The following is a 13979-nucleotide window of genomic DNA, read 5'->3' as shown; positions in this document are numbered from 1 at the left end:
TTTAAAAATTCTAAATCTTAACCCTACAATAGAAAAATAAAGGACTAAAATTTAGGATTTTCATTAAAAATATATATAATAAAAATATTTTAGTTATTTTCTAAAAAGGTTATTAAGGTTATTGTAATTATTTTTTATAAAAAAGAATATTAATTTAGATCAATTTAAGATTTGATTTATCGATTTTTTTTAAATTATTTTATTTGATCTAATTTTAACAAAAATAATATAATTTAATTAATTATATATATTTAATTTTAATTAATAAAAAACATCTTAAAAAAAACGTTTTAAGCATTTTTATCGAAGTGACTCCCGAATTTTTAATTTTTATTTAAAGAGTCTCAATTTTTAATTTCATTTCCTTTAATTTAATTAATTTTACCTAAGGCTGCCGAAATGCTAGTTGAACTGTGACCAACACCAAAGGCATCATGAAGGCTCTCAGCAATCTTGGGGAATCCAGCAAGTCCACCAGTCTGTCGAATGGTGTGCATCTTGGATCTTCTTCCGGTGAGAATCTTGTGAGCATAGGCCTGATGACCAACATCCCAAACGATCTTATCCTGAGGAGTGTTGAAGACATAGTGAAGTGCCACAGTTAGGTCCGCCACACCAAGGCTTGAACTTAAATGTCCACCGGTCTTTGACACCGTGTAAACAATCTCTTCACGAAGCTCATCAGCAAGCGCCTCAAGTTCCTCAATCGACAGATTCTTCATGTGGATTGGGTAGTTTACTGTGTCCAACACTGGGGTCTCTGGCTTCTCTCCTGAGAAATTCAGACCACTACATTTCTCATGCTGTTTCTTCACCATAGTACTTCTCTCTACCTCACCGCCGCCATTATTGTTTCCTACACCAGCTGCTATCACTCCCTTTCCCTGCAAAATTCAAATCAAATTAATATTAAATAATGTTTGTGGAATGTGTTGACACCGGAAGAATATAACGAGCCGCATACCCTTATGGCGGTGGTTGTTAAGTTCGTGGTAGTTGATGGTTGACGAGAATAATGAAGCAAAGGAATGAGGAAACTAGTTCCAACAACACATGATGACGCCATAGGTGTTGATCTGAGCGCAATTTGGGAATGAAATCTAGCTAGCTAGTGTTGTATGTGTTGGTTGTGAGTGAGAATATATAACTAACTAGCTAGCTAGCTATGCAAGTTAATTAATTAGTTATGTTTGTTTCGCTGGTAAGTGTGAAGATGCTGAGCTGAATTGCCTCTTTATATAGCTGTTTTTGGACATTTTCCACGTGCTAAACGCATTGATCTCATTATTAATTATTTATTGCTGGTGAATTGCAGCAGGTTAATACTAATTTTAGTAGGGTAATGTCATGAACCTTGACCCACGTGTCTTTTGACCTTTCACACGCTCTCCACCACTACTTATTCTCCACCACCGAGATTATTTTTTACAAAAGAAAAGAAAAGAAAAGAATTGAAAAAGATATCGGAGTTTTGTTGAGTGAGAAAATAGTTGAATTAAAAGCGTGTATCATGTTCATTTGAAATTTTTGAATAAACCATATTTTAATACACTCACGTAAACGACAAATAACTAGCTAGTGGACTATGGATAGGATGAGTCAGTTTGATTTGAGTTTAAGATAAAATTAGAATCGAATCAATTAAAATGTAATTGGTTTAGTTTAGTTTGAATTTGTATATTTTTGTATATATACCTAAATCAAACCAAATCCACTAAAAATAGATTGGTTTGGTTCGGATAATTGGGTATCCAAAGATTTTGAAATTTATAAAAAATTTAAATTTTTATTTTAAAAATTCAGCAAGTATAATAAACATGTAAAATCAATAAAAATAATTCAAACATGTTAAAAACTAAATACATTAAAATCCAAATATATTAAACACTAAATACATTAAAATCCAAACATATTAGAAACTAAATACAAAAGTGTAATAGAAATATATTTTGTTTATTTAATTAATATATGATCGAGTTCATTGGTTGGTTGTTAGAGATAGGGATGGCAAAAATCCCCAGCGGGGCGGGTATCCGCGGGGATTTACCCGTCACGGGGCGGATATGGGGACGATTTTGTACCCGCGGGGACGGGGGACGGGGTCCCGTATATTAAACGGGGCGGGGGCGGGGATAGAGGTCCCCGCCCCGTGGAGACCCGTTTAAACTCCGTTTATGTAAAAAGACTAGAATATCCCATTTGTGTGTACTATGATTTTGTTAAGCATTTGTTATAATTATTGAATTAAGTTAAATATAATTTATATGATTATAATTAAGCATTCGTTATCATCTTCAATATCTTTGTTTGCTTTTTCTATTATAATTACTGTGATTTGGATAAGCATTTGTTATAATTATTCTAAAATTTTTATTATTTTACTGATTTTGAATTTTTGGTTAAGCATTTAAGTGCTATACATGTAATTCATAATATTGAAGTAGATATTGATGTAAGTAAAATACTAAATTATATACAATACACTATTTTTTAAATTTTTTTCTAATTTTTTTCAATTTTTATTATTTTTTTATAAAAATCCGCGGATATCCGCGGAGACCCGGGTCCCCGGCAGATATGGGGCCCCCGTTACCCGTCACGGGGATGGGGCGGGGACGGGGACGGATAATGGAGGCGGGGGCAGGGGACGGGGGGCATGTCCCCGCCCCCATGGGGGAATCAATTTAGATCAATTAGTATCGTTTATATTTATATAGTATATCTGTATATTAATTATAGGATTCTATACCTTTATTACTTTGATTCATTTAGCACCTATAAATACGCCTTGTATATTGTACTTTTCATCAGACAACTGAATATACACAAAACACTTTCTTTAGTTTAGTCTCTTGTTTCTAACATGGTATCAAGAGCTTAGGTTCTCTTTTTTTTTCCTATGAAAATTCGTTTATAGTTCTTTGTTTTTCCTCTTTCGACACTGTTCTTTGGTCTCCCTTTTGCTCTGTTCCAGACGTTTTGGTTCGTCACTGCTTTTACCACCGCCTTCCTCTCGTCGTTGCGAGTTCAACGAGTCCAGCCTCGTCGCCAGAAACTGCCGCACGCGTCGCCACGCTCCGTTTGAAGATTGCCATCCGTTTGTTTCCGAGCAGCACTTTGTCCTCAGTTTTTAACTCCTTTTTGACGCTTTGGTTCGTCACCGCCGGTACCGTCGCCTTCTACTCGTTGCAAGGTTTCCAACGCCACCGAAATCACCTCCAGACGTCGCCGGACGCGCCGCCACGCGCCACTCGAAGTTGCCTGCCCGGTTGTAGGCGTTCTCCTTCCAGAAGCATCCGTCACCGTTGGATTAGCGCTCCCAGATCAAAGGCTCCAAATTGCGCCACGTGTCAGTCAGACCCAAGACGAACCGCGCCCGGCCCGTGCGCTCGACCTGACCTGATACGCCAACCCGCGTGCCACCTCACGCCCAGTCACCCGCTGACGTGCCTTATCCCTCCAATCACTACGTGCCACGTGTCATTGCCTGCTAACGTGGGTGCTGACGTGGTATCTGACGTGGCTGCTGACGTGGCAAACAGTGGGACCCTCTCTAAGGTTTTTTGGTGAGCTCTTTCCGATTCTGCACTCCGATTTCTCTTTTTCTGCTTCGAAATCGTGATTTTCTCTCCTCTCTTTGATCTTTGTGTCTACTATTATGGAAAAGTCAGATGATTTTGCTGCCACAGACAAAAAGGATAAATTCTGTCGAAACTGCAACCACTTTGGGCACCTCTTCTCCGTCTGTCCCTCTGTTGAATGTCGCACATGCCACCAGAAAGGTCATATTAGCTACCATTGTTCACAGTTGTTCTGCTGTTATTGCAAGCTCTCGGGACATTTGATTACTACATGTCCTACTCGTCCCCCACGTTATGAGCCTGCTTCTGCTGTTGCTGCTACTACTGAATCTACTGTCTCTGCACCTTTCAACCCTTCTCCTGTCTCTCTATCTGATATTGCGTCTCTTCTTCAGCATCTTCTCTCCCTTTCTGGTAATACCCCTGTTGCTTTTTCGACCCCTCTAGGTAATTCTAAATGGTATTTTGACTCAGACTGTTTTAATCACATGTCTCCGTTGGGTAATATTTTCCCATCTCTGTCTACCACTACAAATGGATCTTTTGTCAATACTGCAAATGGTTCCCTCTTGCACGCAACACACAAAGGCTCTATCTCCCAGTCGACTCTTACTCTTCCTGATACTTATTATATTCCCAAATTAAACTTTAATCTTATTTCTGTTGGTCAACTTGTTGATCTGGGTTATGATGTCACTTTTTCTATTTCTGGTTGTCGTGTACAGGATCCTCGAACGGGACAAATCATCGGGACTGGACGTAAGGTCGGAAGGTTGTTTGAACTCGAGAATCTTCATATTCCTCCTACACCAAATCTCTGCGCTGCTTCTTCTCCCTATACCCTCCACTTATGGCATCAGCGTCTTGCCCACACCTCCTTAGAAAAACTGCGTCCTCTTGTATCTCAGGGTATTTTAGGTCAGGTTCCGAATGAATCTTTTGATTGCATTTCTTGCCAAACTGCCAAACAACCTGCTTTATCTTTTCACAATAATTCATCTCTTGCTTGCTCTCCTTTTGATCTCATTCACTCTGATGTTTGGGGCCCCGCTCCCATTGCCTCTATGGGCGAGGCTCGATACTTTGTCGTTTTTATTGATGATTATTCCCGTTTTACTTGGATTTATTTGATGACTAATCACCATGAGTTGCCTCAGATCTATATCAACTTTGCTACTATGATTATAACTCAATTTTCCAAGGTCATTAAGGTTTTCCGACGTGATAATGCAATAGAATACCATGATTCCAAACTCTTAGCCTTTCTTGCAGAACATGGTACTTTGTATGAGTTTTCCTGTCCTGGTACATCTCAACAAAATGGTAGAGCTGAACGCAAACACCGTCACATTCTTGACTCTATCCGTGAAATGCTCATTTATTCTTCGTGTCCTGAGCGTACTTGGGGTGAAGCTGTTCTTACTGCTGTTCATGTTATCAATTGACTCCATTCTTCTGTTCTTGGTAATGTTACTCCCTTTGAGCGTCTTTATCATACCGCTCCAGATTATAGTTCTCTTCGAGTTTTCGGTTGTGTATATTTTGTTCTTCTTCAACCTCACGAACATAGTAAACTTGAACCTCGGGCTCGTATGTGTTGTTTCCTTGGTTATGGCACTGAACATAAGGGTTATTGTTGTTGGGATCCTCTCTCTAAACGTATTCGTATATCTCATCATGTTGTCTTCTGGGAGCACCACATGTTTTCTCGATTCTCATCCTTTGAGTCCATTCCTACTACTCAGTCACCTTTGTTTACTAACCCCAATGTTGATCTTTTTCCTAGTGATGATTATATAGATTCTATCTCGAGTGACCCTCCACAGCCTCCTGTTCTTCCGCCTTCTCCATCTCCCGATGATTCCAGACCAGACGATGATCCTGCTCCTACCGTCATGCCTCTTCCTCCCGCTCGTTCTTCTAGGGTAAGGAATCCACCTCCTCATTTTCTTGATTACCATTACTTTTCTACTATTCTTCATCAACATGAACCTAAGACATTCAGAGAAGCCTCCTCAAATCCAAATTGGCAACAAGCAATGCAGGAAGAAATACAGGCACTTGAAAAAGTGCACACTTGGGATTTGGTTGATCCTCCTCCTAATCAGGAAGTTGTGGGCAGTAGATGGGTATACAAGATCAAGACTCGCTCTGATGGCTCTATTGACCATTATAAGGCCCGCTTGGTTGCTCAAGGCTATACACAAGAGTATGGTATTGATTATGAAGAGACTTTTGCTCCTGTCGCTCGTCTTATGTCTGTTCGCGCTCTTCTTGCCATTGCCCCAGTTAAAAAATGGTCTCTCAGTAAGATGGATGTGAAGAATGCCTTTCTTAATGGGAATTTGAAAAAGAAAGTCTATATAAACCACCTTCGGGATATCCTTGTCCTTCTAATAAGGTTTGTCTCCTTCGCAAGGCACTTTATGGACTTAAGCAAGCTCCTCGTGAATGGTTTGACAAGTTCAGCACTACTATATGCAGTCTTGGTTTTACTTCTAGCCCTCATGAGAATGCCCTCTTTATTCGTAAAAGCGAACGTGGTGTTGTTCTTCTACTTTTGTATGTTGATGACATAATCATTACTGGGGATGATGTTGATGGTATCTCTAATCTCAAGGCCTCACTTCACCGTACCTTTGAGATGAAAGATCTTGGTTCTCTCAGCTATTTTCTTGGTCTCGAGGTCATCTCCACCGATGATGGCATCTATCTCTTTCAGGCTAAGTATGCTTCATATCTTCTTGCTTGCGCTGGGATTACAGATAGTCGCACTGAGTATACTCCTCTTGAGCCTAATGTTCGATTTACCCATATGGATAGCACTGTTTTGCATAATCCTACTATCTATCGACAATTAGTTGGTGGTCTCGTCTACTTGACTATCACCCGACCAGACATCGCCTATCCGGTTCATGTACTTAGCCAGTTCTTGTCAGCTCCTCGTACTACTCACTATGCGGCAGTTCTTCGCATTTTTCGCTACATCAAAGGCACTCTATTTTATGGTCTTTATTTTTCTACCCATTCCTCTTTATCTCTTCAAGCTTACTCCGATGCTGATTGGGCTGGTGATCCCACTGATCATCGTTTTACTAGTGGTTACTGTTTGTTTCTTGGCGACGCTCTCATTTCTTGGCGTGCTAAGAAGCAAACGTTCACTGCTCGCTCAAGCACAGAAGCTGAGTACCGTGCCCTTGCCGACACCACTGCTGAAGTTATCTCGGTTCGTTGGCTTCTCGAAGATCTGGGTGCTCCTCTGTCGTCCTCTACTGATGTTTTTTTGTGATAACCGCAGTGCTATTCAGATTGCCCATAATGATGTGTTTCATGAACGCACCAAACACATTGAGATTGATTGTCACTTTGTTCGGTAACGTATCCTTATTGATACTATTCGTCTCATTGCTGTTGGAACACTAGATCAGACTGCTGATATCTTCACGAAAGCTCATCACCCGACTCGTTTCCGAACTTTGTTATCCAAACTCAAGTTGGTATCCTTAGCTCCCACTTGAGTTTGAGGGGGGATGTTAGAGAATCATTAGAATCAATTTAGATCAATTAGTATCGTTTATATTTATATAGCATATCTGTATATTAATTATAGGATTCTATGCCTTTATTACTTTGATTCATTTAGCACCTATAAATACCCCTTGTATATTGTACTTTTCATCAGACAACTGAATATACACAAAATACTTTCTTTAGTTTAATCTCTTGTTTCTAACAGTTCAAATTTCGCACCCTATAACCAATACTCAAATTTATCACTAGAAATAACTATCAATTTAGTTTAGATTAGACTTGATTATTCGTTGATTCTAGAACTAATTTAATTAATTTAGTTTAAATTTAAACAAGTAATCAAATACTCGGTACCCAGGCTCACCCCTAATTATGGATTCTATTGCTAATGCTCAAACCAACATTTTCCTACGTCCGCTGCATTAGTAGTAGTACATATATACTCAAGTTGAATAATAGTTAGTAAGGGTTACTTTTTCTAACAATAATTCTTGATGATTAATAAGATTTTAATTTCATATCTATACACACATTATATTATTCCACATCAATTCTATTGTATAAAAACATAATTTTCGATATTAATAATGAAGTTAACTATTGATTGATATGACATTTGACGACTTTAGGCTACATTTATTTGTTGACACAAATATATAGGTACAATGGTATATATTTATTGTTTATTTATTAAGACAAATTTTATATAAAGACGATGTATATAAATATACACAAATATATGTATTTTGTATGAATTTTGTTAGGGAGTCAATAGAGTATTTGTATAATGTGTAAAATAAATTATTTATTTGGCTCAATATGAATTAAAAAAATGAACATCCAAAGTAAAATACTACTAATTTCTCAAATACAATACACTCATACTATCCAAAATAACCATCCGAGTATCAGGAGATAATAAACATCTGATATCCTACTGAATCGAACATCTCTAAATCCTCATTGTACACATTGTACAAATACTCCACTGGCTCCTATACTTCCTCATTTTGTATTTCTCTTTAAAGTTTAAACACTTAGACACAATGAATATGACATAAATTTTGATCTTTTTACTCTTACTTTCCGTTTTTCCTCCTCTCTTCATTCCTTTGCTACCAATGTTCTTCTCTTTTACTTTTTTCACCGTTGTCGTCGCTATCGCCGCACCTTCTTCTCTTTGTCCTCTCTATCTCACTCTCCATATCCTCTTCTCTCTTTGTCTAGATCTGCGCTCTCACACTTGCAATTCGAATTAATCAATACCTAAAACACAAAACATAGAAAGAGAGAGACATCACTGAAATTGAAGAACTAGATATATAGTGAGATCGTGCAAACAATGGATCCTAATTTGAAACAGAGATTATTGGCAGAGTTGATTGATTTTGCAATTATCAGTGGTGGAGGAGGGACGGGACCAGCGTCCCAGGCGAGGACGATGGTGGGACTGAAGCTTATCACAAAGCCGTCAGCGAACTACTGAGGTCCTGCATTGCATTGAACGTTGTGCAACATTTCCAACTTTGCACTGAGGTCCCAAGCGTTGCATTGAACATTGCGCAATGTTTCCAACTCTGCGCTGCTTTCACTTCGTCCCTCACTACAAGAAAAAAGGCCTATGGCCACGCTTTTTTTTTGCTACGCTTTTAAAGCGTGGCCAAAAGTGGTCTATGGCCACGCTTATATGAGGGTGGCGTTTGAATAGAGATTTGGTCATGCATTTTTTTGCTAAGCTTTAAAAGCGTGGCGAAAATGGTCAATGGCCACGCTTTTATGAGGGTGGCAGTTGATGCGAGATTTAGCCACGTTTTTTTCTGCTACGCTTATAAACGTAGCCATAGAGAGATTTCGGCACGCTTTTAAAGCGTGGCAACAGAAATTTATTATTGTGGCGTTTCAGAAGCGTAGCCGTTTCCTACAAGCCTTTTGGCACGCTTCAAAAGCGTGGCCAAAAGGTTCCCTCAGAAAAAAAATTAAAGAAGCTCGAATTAAACAAAAACGCTCCAGAGTTCAATTCTTCATGATTCAAAGACTTAGAGAAAAAAAGCCCTAGCTAACTCCTTCTTTGTGCCCTGCCCTAACTTCTCCTTCAAAAGCCCTAATGGCAACCACCAATCTTCGTTGTGCCTCATTGCTGCCCCCTTCGAAAGCCCTAGCTAAACCTTCTTCATTGTGCTCGTCTTAACCCTTCTTCAAAAGCCCTAACCCTTGCCCTCACCGCGACGACAACACTCCAACGAAGTACCACTCGGACGACAATCCGTGAAGAACGACAAAGCCCTCCCTTCCGCACTGCCGCTCGCTTCCTGCTTCTTCACTTCCGTGGAGAACAACGAAGCCCTCCCTTCCACGCTATCGCTCGCTTCCTACTTCTTCGCTTCTGTGAAGAACGACGAAGCCCTCCCTTCCGCGCTGCCGCTCGCTTCCTGCTTCTTCGCTTCCGTGAAGAATGATGAAGCCCTCCTTTCCGCGTTGCCGCTCGCTTTCTGGCAGCCACCTTGTCTTCCTCCACTCTTCCCTCCACTCTGCCACTCTCTGTCTGCATCATCAAGAATGGAGCCTCTGACTTAGGTTGGTTCTTGATTTTTTTGTCTGATTTTTCACTGCTTCTATTTGATTTTCTATTCTGTTCTTGAGTTAATTCTGGTTTGTTCCTAAGTTTTTCAGTTCTTGATTTTTGTTATGATTTTTAATTTGTTCTTGATTCTTGGTTGGCATATTTTCTGCAGTTCTCTAGTATTCTCTTGGTTGAACTTCTTGGTTTTGATTTGAATGTTTGGTTCTTATTTCTTATTTTCTACAGTTCCGGAACTCGAAGTACTATTTTATAAATTAACAGAGTAATTCCAGTGTAAACCAGATTCAGGCTGTTTCGTGAAATTTCAACCTACTTTTTTAGCACTGAAACTTTAACTTTGGTTTATGAGTGTCATTTTCCATCTGTAGCAAAGATCAGAACAAAGCTGAACCAAATTACAGTTAAATTTCTTTGTTTTGCTTACAAAAAGGAGAAATGTATGGTTTGGTTTGTGATTTTGAGTATAAAGCCAGGCCATATAAATGCAGCAATTAAGCAGATTCAGTTTTAGTTTATTTAACCAAATATTTGGTGACACTAAATTCAGTTTCTTTATTTATTTTGACTTGCAGTATTAACTATTTATTAGTGAACTATTGGTGCTAGTTCCAACGGTAGTTGTGCCTTTTATTTGGTCACCTTGTGAAATTTTCCTTAACTTACAAAATTAGATAGGTCTTGGTCTTCAGTAGCTATCCATGAGATTTAGAACGATGTTGAACACATAAACAACTCATAAAAGAAAATTTTCTAATAGCATTGAATTTTCTGGACCTTGGAATTCTTCTCAGCATTAGCTTTATTATTTTCTATTAATCTTACTCTTTTTTTGTGAGTTATATTATTTGCTTACCACTAGGCATAAACATTGCCGGTAGTTCAATACAGCAAAATAAAGCATTTAATGATTAGTTAAACCTATGATGCTACAAAATTTCACATTTAATCTACATATAAAACTTCTCTCATGATGGCAACTTGAGGTTCAGGTTAGGTTCTGCAGTCATTGTCTCATTTTTCATTAATTTGTGAGTTATCAATATATCTAGATGCGGTTCATGATTTCTTGTATAGCAAAAAAAACTTAATTAGAGTTTTGAATAGAGTAGTAACTCTTAAATAACAAGAGAATAATGTAATTTTACATTGTATGTGAGTTTGAATGGTTCTGGAGCTGTGGCTTCATCAGTTCCCAGTTCATCAGCTTTCTTCGAAAGCATCTTGAAGAAGGTTATATCAAGAATCCCCAGCAGCAGCAAGGTTTCCTCTGGAAGCTTCAAGATTGTGGAGATCGATGAGGACAAGCAGACAGATAAGGACAGATGGAAAGGGTTGGCCTATGATATCTCAGATGACCAGCAAGACATCACAAGAGGGAAGGGTATTTTGTAGCTTTTAATGTGTATTTTGTAGTTTTTAAAGGTAGAAGATAATGTAATAGTTGTTGGAATTATAATGCATGTATTACAAATTCATGGGTAGTTGTTATTATTTCGATTTTTTGTTAGAGCTTGTCATGTGATCAACCACTATATTTGGTGTACAAGTTTATGAAGGTTTTATATTGTTAATAGTAATTAAAATTGTTATGAAGGTTTTATATTATTTAAATTTTATATTATCTATGAATTTTATTAGGTTTTATTAGAAAGATTAAAAAAAATTGAACTTGAACAAATTTATAGCCACGTTTTAAAAGTGAGCTATTTCGTACAACCACCACTTTTCGCCACGCTTTAAAGCATAGCCATATCTATAGCTATTGGCACGCTTTTGAAGGTAGCCATATTTCTAGCTATTGGTACGCTTTAAAAGCGTTATTGGCACGCTTTAAAAGCGTAGCCATATCTGTAGCTATTGGCACGCTTTAAAAGCATAGCCATATCTCGTGACTTTGTTACACTTTAAAAACGTAGCTGTATCTCTAGCTATTGGCACCCTTTAAAAGCGTAGCCATATCTAGTTACTGGCACGCTTTAAAAGCGTAGCCATATCCTCTCGCATATGGCTATGCTTAAAAGCGTGGCGACAAAAAAAGTGTGGCCATAGATCACCAAAAGCATGCCGATAGAGCAACCGGCACGCTTGCAGTTGTGACCCTTTCAAAAGCGTGCCGGTTGCTTAAAAAGCGTGGCGAAAGGTTATCGCTACGTTTTTCCTACTTTTCGCCACGCTTTAAAAGCGTAGCAAAATTCTGGTTTTCTTGTAGTGCCTCCACCTCTGTCGGCATGCTCCTCTTCCTTTTTACCTTCCTTTTTTCTTTCCTTGTTCATGTCTGGGTCAATTATTTTTAATTTTTAAAATAAGAATTGTTGAATTAATTATTGATATAAATTTTTTCTTGAGTTTCTGTTGAAAATTTAGGTTAATGTTAAAATTTTAGTGGTGGTGATGATGGAAAGTAATAATAGTTCTAGTAATGTTGAAGTATATTGAAAAGAGTAAAATTGATATTTGTTTTATACATGTGTATCTTGTATATTATTATCAAATACATTAAAAAATTTGTATATTAATTTTTATGTTACTGTCTTTCTATATATCATGTATATATTTATGTACGTCAAAAACACTAACCAAACACAACCTTACTTATTTATTATCCCTTGTTACCAAACTTGCATTTGTATGTATGTATGTGTACATTGGACCTAAATGTCAATTGTTGCAATAAATCAATTTCAAGTGTGTTAGTTGAGAGAGCAAGTCTTACATTTCAGATACATACATTTATCATCTAACAATAAATAATGCACTCTTAAGCAAAACGCAACAAGTAATGTATGCCTAAGGGATCTTGAATACAAATTAAGAAGAGGGGAGGATGCATGCTCAAACCTAACTACATGTTACTAAATATCTAGCATTCCAACCAGGAATGAATTTGATATATACATATCCATACAGCTGAATAATGGGCATTGTTCCTATTAAATGAGTGTTTTTCTATTTATTTATTTATATCTAGATGTGAATAAAAAATACAAATGAATATACAATTGCATCTTTACAAGTAATAATATTAGGAATAAAAACATAAAATATACTTAATAAGAAACCCCAACAAACAAGTAGATACAAATTCAAATAACTCATGCTTTCACAATTTAGAACGTGTTACATGCCTTCCAAACCTTTTTTTGTCTTATCCTAACTTAAACAAGTAAAACAAAATTACACGAAGAAACGACATATGTTGAATAATACCCCGGTATGCGGTATAGAACTTCGTGGAAATTCAGTATATAAATTTAGATGGAAAATATTAGGTGAAACATTTTTGTTTTACATTTAAATTAACATTAACTAATAACGCCCCAGAATTTCTGTTTACATAATAGATTATATGATTACAAAAATTATTTTGTATCTTTTATTGATAATAAAATTGTAAAAAATTTTACGACGAAGCCAAATACTTATTAACCACATTTAAAGTTGTTATTTGCTATTTGGTTTGAATATTCCATTCGTTCCTCTGCGTCCATGCATGTCACTATTACATTTGTTTTAAGGCGTTGACCTGTACTATCTGAGCATTAAACTATGAAGTAATTTCCGTTTCATAAGAACCGTGTGTAGATGAGGAATACTAGGCCAGTAATTTTGATATTTATTTTGTAATTATTAATTGGTCATTAATAATATTTTTAATGATATGATATTATATTTAATAATGAAAAATTACTCATTTTTTTTATAGTTAAATACTGACCAGAAAATATAAAAGTTACTTATCTCTAAACTTTTTCTTAGATTACATAATTGTATGATCGTGATCAATATATAATCCACTGAAAATTAAACAAACGTATAACCTTTTCTCTATAGGTAGGTCAAGATTTCCTTTTTATATTCATCTGTAGTCATCTTTGATATAAGGCTATTTATAATTGAAGTTCCGTGCCAAATCTATCTCTTCCTTTATCATTAGATAATGCATGTGAGTCACGAGTTTTAAACTGTTAATTATGCATGTAAAATATTGAGAACGACTAGGTATGCCTAAAACAAGTAAATAATAAAGACCCCATAATAATAATAATAATTTAACTCTAACACTTTTAGTAAAACAAAATAGATAATTAATGAGTACTGGTTCAATTGTAAAACAAATAAAAAAGAAAAATGTTGACTTAGTATTTCTATTCTAGTTATAAAGTAGTAGACCAGTCGCTATATTTCATTTTCAATAAGCGTATATCATTTAAGAGACCCAGATTGACTATAGGTGATACTATAACTTGGCAAGACTATAGGATGCGTTTATGATTTTTTTTATTTTT

General features: G+C 36.8%; 1 protein-coding gene across 1 annotated transcript in view; it reads right to left on the bottom strand.

The window, feature by feature from the left end:
- Nucleotides 1–1215, bottom strand: part of LOC107459841 (probable 1-deoxy-D-xylulose-5-phosphate synthase 2, chloroplastic) — a 3456-nt gene extending 2241 nt beyond the window's left edge. The window contains exons 1-2 of the mRNA XM_016078133.3: nt 965–1215; nt 386–884 (exon numbers count right to left, since the gene is read on the bottom strand). Coding sequence (XP_015933619.1) covers nt 386–884; nt 965–1066 — 601 coding nt within the window. The 5' untranslated portion in view covers nt 1067–1215. The remainder of the gene's footprint in view (nt 1–385; nt 885–964) is intronic.
- Between the last annotated feature and the right edge of the window lie 12764 nt (nt 1216–13979).

This window comes from Arachis duranensis, chromosome 1 (assembly GCF_000817695.3).
Source record: "Arachis duranensis cultivar V14167 chromosome 1, aradu.V14167.gnm2.J7QH, whole genome shotgun sequence".
Taxonomy (NCBI): domain Eukaryota; kingdom Viridiplantae; phylum Streptophyta; class Magnoliopsida; order Fabales; family Fabaceae; genus Arachis; species Arachis duranensis.
This window is presented reverse-complemented; position numbering and strand designations above follow the sequence as displayed.